This window comes from Argopecten irradians, chromosome 12 (assembly GCF_041381155.1).
Source record: "Argopecten irradians isolate NY chromosome 12, Ai_NY, whole genome shotgun sequence".
NCBI lineage: Eukaryota > Metazoa > Mollusca > Bivalvia > Pectinida > Pectinidae > Argopecten > Argopecten irradians.
In genome coordinates, this window is record NC_091145.1 from 41,109,025 (window position 1) to 41,128,126 (window position 19,102).

A 19,102-nucleotide genomic window follows, 5' to 3' on the forward strand; every position below is an offset into this window, starting at 1 on the left:
TCAGACTTTTATACACAGTTCTACAGATTACTGTATATATTAGCTCTAAACATTGGGTTCTATGTCAGACTTTTATACACAGTTCTACAGATTACTGTATATATTAGCTCTAAACATTGGTTTCTATGTCAGACTTTTATACACAGTTCTACAGATTACTGTATATATTAGCTCTAAACATTGGTTTCTATGTCGGACTTTTATACACAGTTCTACAGATTACTGTATATATTAGCTCTAAACATTGGGTTCTATGTCAGACTTTTATACACAGTTCTACAGATTACTGTATATATTAGCTCTAAACATTGGGTTCTATGTCGGACTTTTATACACAGTTCTACAGATTACTGTATATATTAGCTCTAAACATTGGGTTCTATGTCAGACTTTTATACACAAGTTCTACAGATTACTGTATATATTAGCTCTAAACATTGGGTTCTATGTCAGACTTTTATACACAGTTCTACAGATTACTGTATATATTAGCTCTAAACATTGGGTTCTATGTCAGACTTTTATACACAGTTCTACAGATTACTGTATATATTAGCTCTAAACATTGGGTTCTATGTCAGACTTTTATACACAGTTCTACAGATTACTGTATATATTAGCTCTAAACATTGGGTTCTATGTCGGACTTTTATACACAGTTCTACAGATTACTGTATATATTAGCTCTAAACATTGGGTTCTATGTCAGACTTTTATACACAGTTCTACAGATTACTGTATATATTAGCTCTAAACATTGGGTTCTATGTCGGACTTTTATACACAGTTCTACAGATTACTGTATATATTAGCTCTAAGATAAATGAAACTTCTTAACAGCTACACATCAATTAAGTCATAATACAGAGCCTTTTCATTTGTGAGTGAATAGAGAATCACCCCTGAAATGTCATTATGGACTGCTCTAGTCTTTGATTTAGACGAGTCTAAATGTATCTTTAGGGTGTGAATGATTTAGACGAGTCTAAATGTATCCTCAGGGGTGAATGATTTAGACGAGTCTAAATGTATCCTTAGGGGTGAATGATTTAGACGAGTCTAAATGTATCCTCAGGGGTGAATGATTTAGACGAGTCTAAATGTATCTTTAGGGGTGAATGATTTAGACGAGTCTAAATGTATCCTTAGGGGTGAATGATTTAGACGAGTCTAAATGTATCCTCAGGGGTGAATGATTTAGACGAGTCTAAATGTATCCTTAGGGGTGAATGATTTAGACGAGTCTAAATGTATCTTTAGGGGTGAATGATTTAGACGAGTCTAAATGTATCTTTAGGGGTGAATGATTTAGACGAGTCTAAATGTATCCTTAGGGGTGAATGATTTAGACGAGTCTAAATGTATCTTTAGGGGTGAATGATTTAGACGAGTCTAAATGTATCTTTAGGGGTGAATGATTTAGACAAGTCTAAATGTATCTTTAGGGGTGAATGATGTAGACGAGTCTAAATGTATCCTTAGGGGTGAATGATTTAGACGAGTCTAAATGTATCCTTAGGGGTGAATGATTTAGACGAGTCTAAATGTATCCTTAGGGGTGAATGATTTAGACGAGTCTAAATGTATCCTTAGGGGTGAATGATTTAGACGAGTCTAAATGTATCCTTAGGGGTGAATGATTTAGACGAGTCTAAATGTATCCTTAGGGGTGAATGATTTAGACGAGTTTAAATGTATCCTTAGGGGTGAATGATTTAGACGAGTCTAAATGTATCCTTAGGGGTGAATGATTTAGACGAGTCTAAATGTATCTTTAGGGGTGAATGATTTAGACAAGTTTAAATGTATCTTTAGGGGTGAATGATTTAGACGAGTCTAAATGTATCCTTAGGGGTGAATGATTTAGACGAGTCTAAATGTATCTTTAGGGGTGAATGATTTAGACGAGTCTAAATGTATCCTTAGGGGTGAATGATTTAGATGAGTCTAAATGTATCCTTAGGGGTGAATGATTTAGACGAGTCTAAATGTATCTTTAGGGGTGAATGATTTAGACGAGTCTAAATGTATCCTCAGGGGTGAATGATTTAGACGAGTCTAAATGTATCCTTAGGTGTGAATGATTTAGACGAGCCTAAATGTATCTTCAGGGGTGAATGATTTAGACGAGTCTAAATGTATCTTCAGGGGTGAATGATTTAGACGAGTCTAAATGTATCTTTAGGGGTGAATGATTTAGACGAGTCTAAATGTATCCTTAGGGGTGAATGAGTTCACATGGTATGAAGATGTTATTTTCCTTTTACCTCAATAAACTGATATGATCATTGAAGTGACAACTAACCCCCATCCCCCCCACTTCCCCCTCCACAATACACGGTGTATTACCATTGGTCTGTGAACACTTTATCACCTTACAGTCCATCCTATCACCCCTCCCCACTCAAACTTCAATCCTACCATTTATATATATATATATATATATAGAACCCCCTCCTCCATCCCCTCCACACTATACACACACCCCAGTTCCCCTACCACCAGCTTATCTCTACTCTGCACTGGCTCCCTATCATACCTAGCTATACCCCTATTAGCTCCATCTATAACCCCTACCAGCTCCACCCATATCCCCCTTCCAGTTACACCCATATCCCCCTAGCAGCCTCCATCCATATCCCCCAACAGTCCCCACCCATATTCCCCTAGCAGCCTCCATCTATGTCCCCTAACAGCCCCACCCATATCCCCCTAGCAGTCCCCACACATGTTCCCCTAACAGCCTCCATCCATATCCCCCAACAGTCCCCACCCATATTCCCCTAACAGCCCCCACACATGTTCTCCTAGCAGCCCCCACCCATATTCCCCTAGCAGCCCCCACCCATATTCCCCTAGCAGTCCCCACCCATATTCCCCTAACAGCCCCCACACATGTTCTCCTAGCAGCCCCCACCCATATTCCCCTAGCAGCCCCCACCCATATTCCCCTAGCAGTCCCCACCCATATTCCCCTAACAGCCCCCACACATGTTCTTCTAGCAGCCCCCACCCATATTCCCCTAGCAGCCCCCACCCATATTCCCCTAGCAGTCCCCACCCATATTCCCCTAACAGTCCCCACCCATATTCCCCTAATAGCCCCCACCCATATTTCCCTAACAGCCCCTACCCATATTTCCCTAGCAATCCCCACCCATATTCCTCTAGCAGTCCCCACCCATACCATATATCCCTAACAGCCACCACCCATATTCCTCTATCAGCCCCACCCATATTCCCCTAGCAGTCCCCAGCCATATCCCACTAGTAGCCTAATCCACCCATATCCCCAACCACAGTTGCCAATAACGTCAGGTTTAAAAACAAAAGACATTGTTATCTGTAGATCGTTCATGTGTTCTACCACACCAGTCATCATCCATATCACCAGCTGTCTCTCGTCACACTAACAGAATTATTTATTTTTTCTTGATTGAACAAACAGCTATTGTCTGGACAATATAGTCCCACAACAAAGTAGCCCTTAATTCTCCCCCATCTGGACCCTCATATGCTGTGTCAATATAGTGTAATACGGCCACACTTTTCTGGACAAATCAATCACTAGAAAAAATTGCACGGATGTTCAAATCAAATGGTTATTTTCCACAATTCTTTTCCATGTTTTGTGATCAGATGCTCATACTACATGAAGATATCAGATCAGTATGTATAGTGTATTTCAGCCTGTTACAACAGTCTCAGATCTAGAGTCAGCCAATATTTCAGGCCCCCTTGGCAGCTAACAAATGACTTAAGTGTATGGTGTAGACAAAACACCTACTGATGTTAATATAGGCCCTTACACATCACAGGCTCCTCTGTACAAGTCAGCAGATTTATCGCCCATTAATTGGTCCAGGGCAGCCATATTGTTTTAAGAACTATAACCTTGCCAGCATCAACATCTGGAGCCAATGTAAAGGACAACATCAGCTAATAGTTCTGCTCTCTTAATTTCATAAATATGTATTTCATTCTGTACTCTTGATTTCATTACTGTAGCTATTTCTGTTCTCTTGATTTAATAAATGCAATCTGTTTGCCCTGATGTCAGGTATGATTTGTAACAATGAAGCTTAAACGTGACAATCATGTTAGGATTTACATGTCCATCACAGTATCACCTCATGTGGCCTATTACATAATCATGCTGTCTTCATGTGATATAAAATCTAATCATTTCTATGTCCTATCAGATCAGATGTAACAGCTTTATAAATCAGCAGGATTGAACTGGGTTACTGACCAGGTAGCTCAGTTGTAGAGCATTTGGCTAGTGTTCGGAGGTCCCTGGTTCAAATCCCTGTCTGGCTGCTACATTTTCTCGCTCTCCTTTTACATTAAAGCAAAGTACACAAATTTCACCATACCATTAGTACAGACTACATTGTGTTATGGTTCTGGATTGGGTTGACCTGGTTCACCGACCTGGTAGCTTACTTGGTAGAGTTTTTGGAGGGTCTGGGTTTGAACCCTGGTCTAGTCAGGCATTTTTCTTACTACACATTGTGTGTACTCAATATATATCAGGGTATCAAAGATTTCTAACTTCAGAAAGGTGTGTACTCAATATATATCAGGGTATCAAAGATTTCTAACTTCAGAAAGATCTTAACTATTTATGAAAATGTTATGCAAAAATCTGTTTTTCATATATGTGTTTTATAACTATTTCATGACAAATTCAAAGGTTCTGACATAAGGTGGAGATAGAACACTTATTAGTATGGCTTAAATCAAACTAAAGGCAAGGTTCTGAAAGTTCTTAAATTATGAAGCTTTTCGAGACGATAACCTATACAATATCAGAAATAGCACAGCTACTAAATAAAGATACTGAATCACTGACATCCAGTCAGCTGTGATATTAAACTAGTCAACCATGACAAATCTTACAATTACTGTATGGTTGGAAGAATGCAGTAAATCCAGTTTTGATTTCTTATACATCAGTTGACACTTCACAGGTTACAAAGCCATGATCTTAGTACAGGTGAACGGGTGAGTGGTTTTTTTCCTCAAGGATTTAAAAGAATCACATCCGAGATTTCTCCTATTGGGCCCTGTCCTTCCTGTCAAAGCTAAGAATTATATAGAATCTATTGCCCTTCTCCAAGGATGTTTTCTGACCAAATTTGGTCATAATCCTGACCTCACAGAACTGTATACTATAAATTATGTTACTGCAGCAGCAATTAAAACGGTTTCTAGTTACTGGGCCCTGTCTTGCCTGCTCCAGGGTAGAGGGTTTATGCAAGCCCTGTTAACTTTCTCCCACGGATGTTTATGGATAAATTTGGTTACAATCTATACTGGACTTTATGACCCTATGTAGTAGTAATCTAAAGGAAAAGTGGACAGACAGCATGTTGACAGTCTGTCTTTGGTCTGTCTGAACAGATGATATGACAGACACCTCAGCATGGTATAAGCTCCTTCCTTATCTAAATGTTGTCCTTCTACTTTGTGAAGACATCATTATAGAAATACAGATTGAATCCTCTGGATGTGTCCTGCTGTAGTCTGTGTGATAACAAACTCCTACTTGTTAGGCTGCTAATTCATATTTCCGAATAAAAGCTGATCCATATCATTCTTATAGAAATGGGGGGTGGGTATCTGAAGTACTCCTCTTACATCATGATCCATATCATTCTTATAGAAATGGGGGGGTGGGTATCTGAAGTACTCCTCTTACATCATGATCCATATCATTCTTATAGAAATGGGGGGTGGGTATCTGAAGTACTCCTCTTACATCATGATCCATATCATTCTTATAGAAATGGGGGGTGAGTATCTGAAGTACTCCTCTTACATCATGATCCATATCATTCTTATAGAAATGGGGGGTGGGTATCTGAAGTACTCCTCTTACATCATGATCCATATCATTCTTATAGAAATGGGGGGTGGGTATCTGAAGTACTCCTCTTACATCATGATCATATATTCTTATAGAAATGGGGGGTGGGTATCTGAAGTACTCCTCTTACATCATGATCCATATCATTCTTATAGAAATGGGGGGTGGGTATCTGAAGTACTCCTCTTACATCATGATCCATATCATTCTTATAGAAATGGGGGGGGTCAGTATCTGAAGTACTCCTCTTACATCTGATCATCATCTCTTATAGATCATATCTTCTATAGAAATGGGGGTGGTATCTGAAGTACTCCTCTTACATCATGATCCATATCATTCTTATATGAAATGGGGGGTGGGTATCTGAAGTACTCCTCTTACATCATGATCCATATCATTCTTATAGAAATGGGGGGTGGGTATCTGAAGTACTCCTCTTACATCATGATCCATATCATTCTTATAGAAATGGGGGGTGGGTATCTGAAGTACTCCTCTTACATCATGATCCATATCATTCTTATAGAAATGGGGGGTGGGTATCTGAAGTACTCCTCTTACATCAAGCTATTGAACATTGCAGTTTTATTCATTGTTATTCCATAAAGGTATTATTCCACACTGTCAATATTAGTTGTAACCTCCACCCCATAAAGATTATTTGTAACCTGCAACCCCACCCCATAAAGATTATTTGTAACCCCCCACCCCATAAAAATTATTTGTAACCCCCAACCCCACCCCATAAAGATTATTTGTAACCCCCAACCCCACCCCATAAAAGTTATTTGTAACCCCCAACCCCATAAAGATTATTTGTAACACCCACCCCCATCCCATAAAGATTATTTGTAACCCCCAACCCCATAAAGATTATTTGTAACCCCCACCCCTGACCCCATAAAGATTATTTATAACCCCCACCCCCAACCCCATAAAGATTATTTGTAACCCCAAACCCCACCCCATAAAGATTATTTGTAACCCCCACCCCCAACCCCACCCCATAAAGATTATTTGTAGCCCCCAACCCCACCCCATAAAGATTATTTGTAACCCCCACCCCCATCCCCACCCCATAAAGATTATTTGTAACCCCCAAATCCATAAAGATTATTTATAACCCCCAACCCCACCCCATAAAGATTATTTGTAACCCCCACCCCCAACCCCACCCCATAAAGATTATTTATAACCCCCAACCCCACCCTATAAAGATTATTTGTAACCCCCACCCCCATCCCCACCCCATAAAGATTATTTGTAACCCCCAAATCCATAAAGATTATTTATAACCCCCAACCCCACCCCATAAAGATTATTTATAACCCCCACCCCCAACCCCACCCCATAAAGATTATTTATAACCCCCACCCCCACCCTATAAAGATTATTTATAACCCCCACCCCCAACCCCACCCCATAAAGATTATTTATAACCCCCACCCCCATCCCCACCCCATAAAGATTATTTATAACCCCCAAATCCATAAAGATTATTTATAACCCCCAACCCCACCCCATAAAGATTATTTGTAACCCCCACCCCCAACCCCACCCCATAAAGATTATTTGTAGCCCCCAACCCCACCCCATAAAGATTATTTGTAACCCCCACCCCCATCCCCACCCCATAAAGATTATTTATAACCCCCAAATCCATAAAGATTATTTATAACCCCCACCCCCAACTCTTATTACAAAGGATTCAGTGTAATTTCCTACTTATAACACATGCTTCTTTGACTGATTTATGACAGATTCTACCCACCAACCAGAGTAAAGATGACTCAGAAAATCAGTTGCCTGGTGTGTTATTATTACTGAGATATGTTCTGGTTTGTTATAAACATCAGCCAGATTATATTGACCTCACCTCATGTCTGTATTAGAGGTCATCCCAAGGTCATCTATGGAAACAAGCTGCCAACTAATGCTTTTCTCATGTAAATGATTCAGGAAGCCATCAATAACAAAACAATATAGAACAGACACAGAGACAAGATAAAAACAGAAATACTCTACAGAAATAGTCTCTCTTAGTAAACTACAAGGTAAAAACAGAAATACTCTACAGAAATAGTCTCTCTTAGTAAACTACAAGGTAAAACAGAAATACTCTACAGAAATAGTCTCTCTTAGTAAACTACAAGGTAAAAACAGAAATACTCTACAGAAATAGTCTCTCTTAGTAAACTACAAGGTAAAACAGAAATACTCTACAGAAATAGTCTCTCTTAGTAAACTACAAGGTAAAAACAGAAATACTCTACAGAAATAGTCTCTCTCTGTAAACTACAAGGTAAAAACAGAAATACTCTACAGAAATAGTCTCTCTTAGTAAACTAAAAGGTAAAACAGAAATACTCTACAGAAATAGTCTCTCTCTGTAAACTACAAGGTAAAAACAGAAATACTCTACAGAAATAGTCTCTCTTAGTAAACTACAAGGTAAAACAGAAATACTCTACAGAAATAGTCTCTCTTAGTAAACTACAAGGTAAAAACAGATATACTTTACAGAAATAGTCTCTCTCTCTTAGTAAACTACAAGGTAAAAACAGATATACTTTACAGAAATAGTCTCTCTCTCTGTAAACTACAAGGTAAAAACAGAAATACTCTACAGAAATAGTCTCTCTCTGTAAACTACAAGGTAAAACAGAAATACTCTACAGAAATAGTCTCTCTTAGTAAACTACAAGGTAAAAACAGAAATACTCTACAGAAATAGTCTCTCTTAGTAAACTACAAGGTAAAAACAGATATACTTTACAGAAATAGTCTCTCTCTCTGTAAACTACAAGGTAAAAACAGAAATACTCTACAGAAATAGTCTCTCTTAGTAAACTACAAGGTAAAAACAGATATACTTTACAGAAATAGTCTCTCTCTCTGTAAACTACAAGGTAAAAACAGAAATACTCTACAGAAATAGTCTCTCTTAGTAAACTACAAGGTAAAAACAGATATACTTTACAGAAATAGTTCTCTCTTAGTAAACTACAAGGTAAAAACAGAAATACTCTACAGAAATAGTCTCTCTTAGTAAACTACAAGGTAAAAACAGAATACTTTACAGAAATAGTCTCTCTTGTAAACTACAAGTAAAAACAGAAATACTCTACAGAAATAGTCTCTCTTAGTAAACTACAAGGTAAAAACAGAAATACTCTACAGAAATAGTCTCTCTTAGTAAACTACAAGGTAAAAACAGAAATACTCTACAGAAATAGTCTCTCTTAGTAAACTACAAGGTAAAAACAGAAATACTCTACAGAAATAGTCTCTCTTAGTAAACTACAAGGTAAAAACAGAAATACTCTACACAGAAATAGTCTCTCTAGTAAACTACAAGGTAAAAACAGAAATACTCTACAGAAATAGTCTCTCTTAGTAAACTACAAGGTAAAAACAGAAATACTTATATCTCTCTGTAAACTACAAAATAGTCTACTCTCTCTTGTAAACTACAAGTAACAGAAAACTTACAAAACCTTAATACAGAATATACTTTACAGAAATAGTCTCTCTTTGTAAACTACAAGGTAAAAACAGATATACTTTACAGAAATAGTCTCTCTCTCTGTAAACTACAAGGTAAAAACAGAAATACTCTACAGAAATAGTCTCTCTTAGTAAACTACAAGGTAAAAACAGAAATACTCTACAGAAATAGTCTCTCTTAGTAAACTAAAAGGTAAAACAGAAATACTCTACAGAAATAGTCTCTCTTAGTAAACTACAAGGTAAAAACAGAAATACTCTACAGAAATAGTCTCTCTTAGTAAACTACAAGGTAAAAACAGAAATACTCTACAGAAATAGTCTCTCTCTGTAAACTACAAGGTAAAAACAGAAATACTCTACAGAAATAGTCTCTCTCTGTAAACTACAAGATAAAAACAGAAATACTCTACAGAAATAGTCTCTCTCTGTAAACTACAAGGTAAAATAGAAATACTCTACAGAAATAGTCTCTCTTTGTAAACTACAAGATAAAAACAGAAATACTCTACAGAAATAGTCTCTGTAATCTACAAGGTAAAAACAGAAACACTCTACAGAAATATTCTCTCACTGCAAATTACTAACTCCAATCTACAGAGATACATTCTAAGGCCATAATTAATACAGATGAATATCAATTAAAAACCACTGACCACAACATAGTTATCATTACTCTAGCATACACCATCAAAACTTCAATGAGACTAAATCTTGTACTAAATTCATTGTCCACCAAGTCCAGTCACCTTGTACACATAGTAAATCACTACAATGACACTTCATTTCATCAAGGACATACCTTCAGTCTGAAGGGGGAAATAACCCAAAGTCTCCCTCAGAGAAACTAAACTTAAACTTACCCTCAAGAGGTAAATCTTCAGATATACATAAGTCCCTAAGAGGTTCAAGAGAGGGGACATAACCAAAAGTCTTCCTCAGAGAGTGGAGATAACTCAAAGTCTCCCTCATAGAGAGGAATATGTTAACATCATATTATATGAGGCATGATATATGACTGTTATGCTGATCATACACATTAAGAGCCACTCAAAAATATCAAATAGAAGTAAACATACAAGTATAGTGGAGTGGTTTACCCTAAGTGACTGTCCCAACACTACTTACTACCTTATAGAGTACTCCATACACTTATAAAGATAGAGAGCATACAAGTATAGTGGAGTGGTTTACCCTAAGTGACTGTCCCAGACTGTCCCAACACTACTTACTACCTTATAGAGTACTCCATACACTTATAAAGATAGAGAGCATACAAATCAGCTCCATCAACTAGTCGGCCAGCTCAGTGATTACCAAATATTAACAATTATGCAATTTTAATTGAACTATATCTGTCAAAACGGATCAGGTGCACCACTATGAACTATTTCTGTCTAGACAGATTAGGTGCACCACTAGGAACTATTTCTGTCCAGACAGATCAGGTTCACCACCAGGAACTATTTCTGTACAGACAGATTAGGTACACCACTAGGAACTACTTCTGTCCAGACAGATCAGGTGCACCACCAGGAACTATTTCTGTACAGACAGATTAGGTACACCACCAGGAACTATTTCTGTACAGACAGATTAGGTACACCACCAGGAACTATTTCTGTCCAGACAGATCAGGTGCACCACCAGGAACTATTTCTGTACAGACAGATTAGGTGCACCACTAGGAACTATTTCTGTACAGACAGATTAGGTACACCACTAGGAACTACTTCTGTCCAGACAGATCAGGTGCACCACCAGGAACTATTTCTGTACAGACAGATTAGGTACACCACCAGGAACTATTTCTGTCCAGACAGATCAGGTGCACCACCAGGAACTATTTCTGTACAGACAGATCAGGTGCACCACCAGGAACTATTTCTGTACAGACAGATTAGGTGCACCACTAGGAACTATTTCTGTCCAGACAGATTAGGTGCACCACCAGGAACTATTTCTGTGCGTCCTGTGATCTTACACTTTTAAGTATGACAAAGAGTGAGATCATAAAAGGAAAGGATGTTAAAAGCAAATATCTCCTAAACATACATTTCCTGACTAAACCTCCGATTTCCCTTTACACAAATAAGTACTACACAGAAGGACGTTGCTGTGATGAGTTGATTTGTACTGCAGCATACCTATTCAGCAAATCAAGGAAACTGATACTTAAGAATCTGTTACTGACAGGAAAATATATACATTCCAATCATCAATGACTAAGCATTCTGTCCTAACATTACAAATATTCACATCTGTGAATCATGTACAATCAATACGGGTCACATGTAATGTTGTATAAGTACCCCACAAACACACAGGAATCAACACTTACCTGACATGATGACTTGTGGATGTTGACACAAAGGTGACTTGTATTAAACTGCAATGAGGAAAAATATGGTCATATAACAGTGAAGTTATAAATCAGCTGCCTGGCAAACAAAATGTGAAGACTTAGGAGGATATCTTAGAGCTTGCTATGTTTTCCTTGTAAAAAGCTATAAATTACAAACCATTTTCAATGTTTTTCCACCTACAAGATAACATCGACATACTGAGAAAGGATATTTAGGAGAATGAGCAGTTTACATGGACTTTATGTTACTGACTTATTACTGTAGCAAAATTAACCTTGACATTGATATTCCTTTGGTGTGACCCATAACCTACACCTCTACTTTGACCTTGACATCCATAAATATACCATTGTAATTTTTTTGATGACAAAACTCTACAGTGAGTGACCTTGACATTGATATTCCTGTGGTGTGACCAATAACCTACACTTCTACTTTGACCTTGACATTCATCAATATACCATTGTAATTTTTTGATAACATAACTACAGTGAGTGACCTTGACATTGCTATGGTTACTATGTTGTTCTTGATAAGCTAAGTGTCTATCTACAGTAACATAACAGAGTGACCTTGACATCAGCTAGGATGCAGGATGGTATAAGAATAAAAAACACTATTTGGATATTTTAAGAAAAAGAATAAAAACCATCAAATCTGTGTTTATATATTTTGATGTTTATTAAATAAGATCAGGGCTTTTTATCCTAATCAGACAACAACGTTTGCTTTGTAGAATGTTTATGTCTCTAGGATACAGATCACTAGATGCGGTAATTCTTACAGAGATAATGATCTTCCCTGAGTCATGTAAGCCAGCATTCCTAATAAAGTTCTCCCACCGTATATAAGGCCATTACATCTCAGTAGACATAGGTAATATTGTAACATTGTAATTTGATATAGAGCCAAAGACAGATGTATTCAGTCATGAGAAAAATCTGATAAATCTTTTTTTTTTTACCACAAGACAACAATACTGCATCATGGCTAGTGGCTACATTCTTTCTCTCTGTTGTGGTATTAAAGACAGTGCAATTCTATTTATCCTCGTAATATTCTGTTTCCTTTCATCAATAATAGAATGTGAGAGTCACTTCCTCCTTGCCGGAAAGCATATATATCTTCAATATCAAATATCTTTATTATTGAAATAATAAGAGGAAGTCTAAAATATATGTGCTGAATATACATGCATCATATTTGATATGATGGAAACCATCCCAGTTTCCTGGCCAGTATTACTAAATTAAACAACAGGCTCACAGGACCTTACAGTAACAGTCATCTACCAATCATTTTAGTTTCGTTGGTAAAACATATGCTTACCGTGGTATAACATATTTCTTCTAAAAAATAATGAAAAAGATGAGCATTTTTTATTGTCAGTATTGCTTAAGGATTAACAAAAAATATTGTGGATCTAAATTGGTAGAACTATAGTTTAAAAATGTGTTTCAAGATGGCAGCCATGATGGCCACCATGAATTTCAGATCGAGTTCAACCAGAAAAATAACAACACTTGAAATTGGCCAATGTCCATGCATGTAAGGGTCATTTCAGAGATCATAAGTTTCAGCTTGATTGCACTGATAAAAATTAAAAAGTTTAAAATGTGTTTTCAAGATGGCTGCTGTGGCCACCATCTTGGATTTCAGATCAACCTTAATTCATAATTTCTGATTTAATTCTAGAACCTTTGGGAGTATGCCTAGCACCTCATGCTGAATTTAACGAGTTGTATCACTGATTATGGAGTGAGGAGTACAGTGGACAGTTACTGGACTGGGTCGTTCACTACTGACCAGGTAGCTTGAGCACATGGCTAGTGTTTGAAGATTCTGTGTTTGACTCAAGATCTGGCCACTGCATTTTCTCCCCTCTTGTTACAGTAAATGTGGCAATCAGCCATAGAATTAGATCAAAGGTTTTCTACTTTTACTCCAGATTTCATCTAGCCAGTTCACCTATAAACCTGGGATGTCCTGAAATGATGTTAATACAGTGTTAAACCAATCCAGCCAAAGGATCAATCAGTTGTTATGTGTTACGTTAAATGATCTACACCGTATTCCACCCATAAGCTTCCCATCCCTATAAGCTCCCTACCCATTTCTGAGATCTCAAACTTTGCTTAACTTGAATTAATGCAGATATTTCTTTTGCAAATTGATTTATGACTTACTTTGTATAAAAGTTTGATGAAAGACTTCTCCATATTTTGTTCTATTTTACATGCCCTGGGTGCTTATTTGGTCAAATATGTTAGTTTCTGGAGTTTAGAGGCTTCTTACTAGCTACAGCATGACTATTATCTACCTTATAAAGCTTTATTGCAGCCTCCAATAAAAAGAAAGTATTCATAAACATCAGTAGGATTTATCCTAGTATTAACTTAACATATAGAGACAAAAATCAGAGGGGAAAAATGTCGGAGGTCTACAGATTAATCCAAGTTAATACTGGGAGGTCACTATATTGTGTACAATTGCAATAACTTTAAACCAAAGAAATTAAGTGTTGGAAGTGTGTACATATATGATCGACTCCATGACTTGAATCAAAACACATTTAGGAAATAACATATAGGGTTTGGAACAGTGGAATGCCAAATACAATTAGGACATGGATACCTGTAGATATAGCTTTAGGTCCATAAGCTTTACGAGCTAAAACCAACGTATTTACACAAAAGATTTTCTTTTTTTAAATCTAACTATTTGTAAAAGCACCTTTGTTCTGATATATACACAAGATTTTGTAGATAGGGTATAACAGTTTCTGCTAGTGTTCGACTCAGACCGGGGAGGGCAAACATACCCGTCCTGCTCGGATCTCTACAATTTCACTATCCTTTAACAGGTTGAGCACACTCCTGTATATTCGGGATAGTCCTGTATTTGAGTAATTATTTAGTTACCCAAATGCAGGATTCTGTGAAATGAAAACACAAAGCTGTTTTAAACATTTTTATCAAAAATGGTCTCATAATTTTTACATGGCACCATCACTAATACAAATTTCTTCATTATTACTCAAATGGAAACAAAATTTCATAGTCAATTTTTTTGTAATTCAAAAGTCACTAACAAAATCACCCCTTTTGCTTACTATGGGCTAACAAGAGGCCCAAAGGGCCTTAACGGTCATCTGACTACCTTGGCAATAGTAAAATTAATTATATATGGTGTCACTTTAACAGGACCATGTCAGGATCATTTTCAATTTCTTTCAACAAATTTTATTTAAAACAAAGGCCCAAGGGCCTTAACATATAGGAAATTAATTAGATATAGTGCCATGGTAGCCATCTTCGATTTTGGGATCAACCAGAGATGTAACAACACTTTGTCGAGACCATGTAAGAATCATTTCAGGCAAGTTTCAGCCAAATCGCACCGGTAGAACTTGAGAAGAAGTTCGCACCGGTAGAACTTGAGAAGAAGTTCAAAATGTGTTTTCAAGATGGCGGCTGTGGCGGCCATCTTGGATTTCGGATCAATCCGAAAAATAACAACACTTTGTCGGGATCATGTTAGGATCATTTCCCGTCAAGTTTCAGCCAAATCACATTGGTAGAACTTAAAAGGAAGTTCAAAATGTGTTTTCAAGATGGCGGCTGTGGCAGCGATCTTGGATTTCGGATTGACTTGAAAAATAACAACACTTTGTCAAGACCATGTCAGGATCATTTCATGCAAGTTTCAAACAAATCGCAGCAGTAGAACTTGAGAAGAAATTCAAAATGTGTTTTCAAGATGGCGGCCATCTTTGATTTTGGATCGACCCGAAAAATAACAACACTTTGTCGGGACCATGTCAGGATCATTTCATGCAAGTTTCAGCAAAATCGCACCGGTAGAACTTGAGGAGAAGTTCAAAATGTGTTTTCAAGATGGCCGCTGTGGCGGCCATCTTGGATTTCGGATCGACCCGAAAAATAACAACACTTTGTCGGGGCCATGTAAGGATCATTTCATGTAAGTTTCAGCTAAATCGCACTGGTAGAACTTGAGAAGAAGTTCAAAATGTGAAAAGTTAACGCACGGCGTACGGCGCACGGCGGACGACGACGGACGAAACATGATGACTATATGTCATCCTGACCCTTCGGTTCAAATGACCTAAAAATAGAATACAGGTAAAACTTGATCAACCATGACATTTGCACTGATGGCTATGCTGAGCAACAGAATTCAATGGTTTATACACAGAAACATCAACTCTTGGTATATGGCTATCTGAAAATCATGACACCCTTTTTTGATAAAAAATTTCAAAATGACTTTATCAATTTTCATTCCAGAATCCTGTACATAAGTATTTGGGTAAGTAATGATTATTCTGTAGTAGGATTGGAACGGGTCGATCATCGGTGACCAGGTAGCTCGATCAGCAGTAGAGCATTCAGCAGGTGGGCACAACTCTGCACACAGGGACCTGGCACGATTTTTTTGAAACTAACAGTATACATATATATATATTATAGTATCAAGGGTATGAACTCGGCGGTCTAGAAAAACTGACCTATTTTTTTAAAACCGTGATTATTTTAATAAATGGGTTCTATACAACATTGACGGATATCTTACCTTAAAGAGAAATAATTTATGTTTCCATTGAGTGCTTGATGAATAAAATTGGCCAAGTATTGACGAAGTTATGGCTTGATGAATCGGTAAATTTACGAAAAAATTGCTAGGTAGACATTTCCCTGTCCGGTCGAAATGTCGTCTCGGCTCTAATGGGTACCTCAAAAACCAAGCCAAAATCACAAAATCTACGCTTGTGGTGGTAAACAGTACCCATAACTGTATTCATCCACAATCTCCTTTGGAGGTGTCATGACCCGTACTTTGTTGAAACCCCATTTAAACATCGTGTAGCTCACTTACTTTAACCGTGACCGCCATGTTCATTTGTTTTTCGGAACGCTTCTCGAGTTTACCCACAAGCACAACACTACATAATTTGCATAATGTAGTCACGATATGTAAAGTCGAGGAGCTTTCCGAGAGAAAAATGAACATGGCGGTGACGGTTAAAGTAAGTGAGCTACACGATGTTTAAATGGAGTTTCTACAAAGTACGGGTCACGACATCTCCAAGGGAGATTGTGGATGAACACAGTTATGGGTACTGTTTACCACCACAAGCGTAGATTTTGTGATTTTGGCTTGGTTTTTGAGGTACCCATTAGAGCCGAGACGACATTTCGACCGGACAGGGAAATGTCTACCTAGCATATTTGACGTAAATTTCCTGACTCATCAAACCATAACTTCGTCAATACTTGGCCAATTTTGTTCATCAAGCACTCAATGGAAAGATAAATTATTTCTCTTTAATGTAAGATATCCGTCAATGTTGTATAGAACCAATTTATTAAAATAATCACGGTTTTAAAAAAAATAGGTCTGTTTTTTTCGACCGCCGAGTTAATACCCTTGATACTATAATATATATTTATGTATACTATTGGTTAAAAATTTTCGTGCCAGGTCCCTGTGACTCTGCATATGGGTAACAGCCATTTGAGCAGTTACCTGTTTGAGTAATCAAAAAGTTACCCAGTTGAGGAATTCTGTGAAAGAAAAATGCATGAAGTTGTTTTAAAACTTTTTTTATCAAAAAAGGGTGTAATAATTTTTACATGACACCATTACTGACATTTTGTGCATTATTAATCAAAATGGGACAAACTTCATTGTCTAAAATTTGGTATTGCTTACTATGGTGCTAAAAATAGAACACAGGTAAAACTCATTCAACCATCACATTTACACCGAATTTCCCTGATGCACTGTAGTCAATGGAGAACACCTAAATTGTCATCCTACAACAACATAATTCGAAAGTTCATGCACAGAAACAGAGTCTTAGATCAGTTGTAAGGCAATCTAAAAATAATGACACCCTTTTTTGATAATAATTTTTAAAATAACATTTTGTGTTTTCTTTTCACAGAATTTCTCATTTGGGTTACTTATTGATTACTACAAACAGGTATACGTAGCTGTTACTCAAATGGGTATAACTGTTACCTATTTACAGGGTTTTGCCCAATTAACCTGTTCAGCTAATGCTCGGAGGTCCAGGGTTTGAATCCCGGTCTGGCCCCTACATTTTCTCCTTTCCTGTTACAATTCAAATTCAGGACTATTCCTCATATGCGAGAGTGTACCCAACCTGTTTAACAGGGAAGTGAAGTTTTCTTTTTCCTTTTGATAAAATTGTGTCGAGTCTGTTAAATCCTCTATAAAACCTTACCAGTACTGGACAGAGTAAACTTTAATCTCATCTACCCACCACTCCTTATTTATAAACAACATACCAACATTGGTGGCATACAATTGAAAGATCGATCATTACAGTACTAAAATAGTTTGAGCTCAAGCAATACACAGAAAAAAGACAAACAATGTACCAGTTCTTGGGCGTGAATTGCTACTTTGTTTACATCATAATCTACAATGTAACAAATTAAACAATTTAGAATTTTAATTATCAAGTATTAAAACATTTTCGTTGGACTTTGCAAACAATTAATTCATGCATATACCCGGTTATATATATCCTTGCGTAGTACAAACACTGCCTCGGCAAACTAGAGAGAGAAAAAAAACATACATTGACCCCTCCCATATTTATTTATAGGACACAGGCTATCTGTAGGCGACTAAATGCGGTCTTGTTAGTGTAATACTGCAGTATTTATATGCATGTATTAAAACCTACCTGTAATAATGTCGCTGAAGTATAAAATGGGTCGACCCTTACCTGACCGGCGTCTCGCTTGGAATGATAGGTTTTCGTGCTGTATCACTTCTTCCGGAGAGAGAAGTAGCGGAGGTGAAAGGTCACAGTGACGTGTTGCTGCTGCATGAGTGGGCGAGTTCATGGCTAATATGTCTATAGGGGTGTTTTACAAATGAGGGTACATACTTCGGTTTTCGGATAAAACATGTAATGTTTATTTATTTTATTAAGAAATGGATTATTTAGGAAACTAATCAATTTCAAGTTTGCATAAAGTAATAAAAAGGTGTCCTTTCTGTCCTGCAATGATACTCATCCCCGTTCATTCATCTTTCCATTTTATCATGTTAAATTCCTTGATCCATGAAAGCTAAGCGTACACAAGTGTATTTGCGCACAATGTTCTTTCTTTATAAACTTTTTTTTAGTTTTCCTATGTTGTATAGTAGCTTAAAGATATATCTTTTTCTCAAGATATTTCAAACCAATAAATTGCGAGCAAATTAAATACATTATACTTACATGTATGTGGGAATTCATCTTGAAGCATCCGCGATACTTCAGCCTTACTATTTTGGTTTTCTCTCATCTCAA

General features: G+C 37.2%; 1 protein-coding gene across 2 annotated transcripts in view; it reads right to left on the reverse strand.

Annotated features, from left to right (window-relative positions):
- Nucleotides 1-18,648, reverse strand: part of LOC138335835 (gelsolin-like protein 2) — a 59,046-nt gene extending 40,398 nt beyond the window's left edge. The window contains exons 1-2 of one of the 2 annotated variants that reach the window (XM_069284989.1): nucleotides 18,530-18,648; nucleotides 11,724-11,771 (exon numbers count right to left, since the gene is read on the reverse strand). In XM_069284989.1, the coding sequence (XP_069141090.1) occupies nucleotides 11,724-11,730 (7 nt within the window). In that variant the 5' untranslated portion in view covers nucleotides 11,731-11,771; nucleotides 18,530-18,648. Of the gene's footprint in view, nucleotides 1-11,723; nucleotides 11,772-18,487 lie in introns of both variants that reach the window. The other variant, XM_069284987.1, reaches the window with a different exon arrangement.
- Between the last annotated feature and the right edge of the window lie 454 nt (nucleotides 18,649-19,102).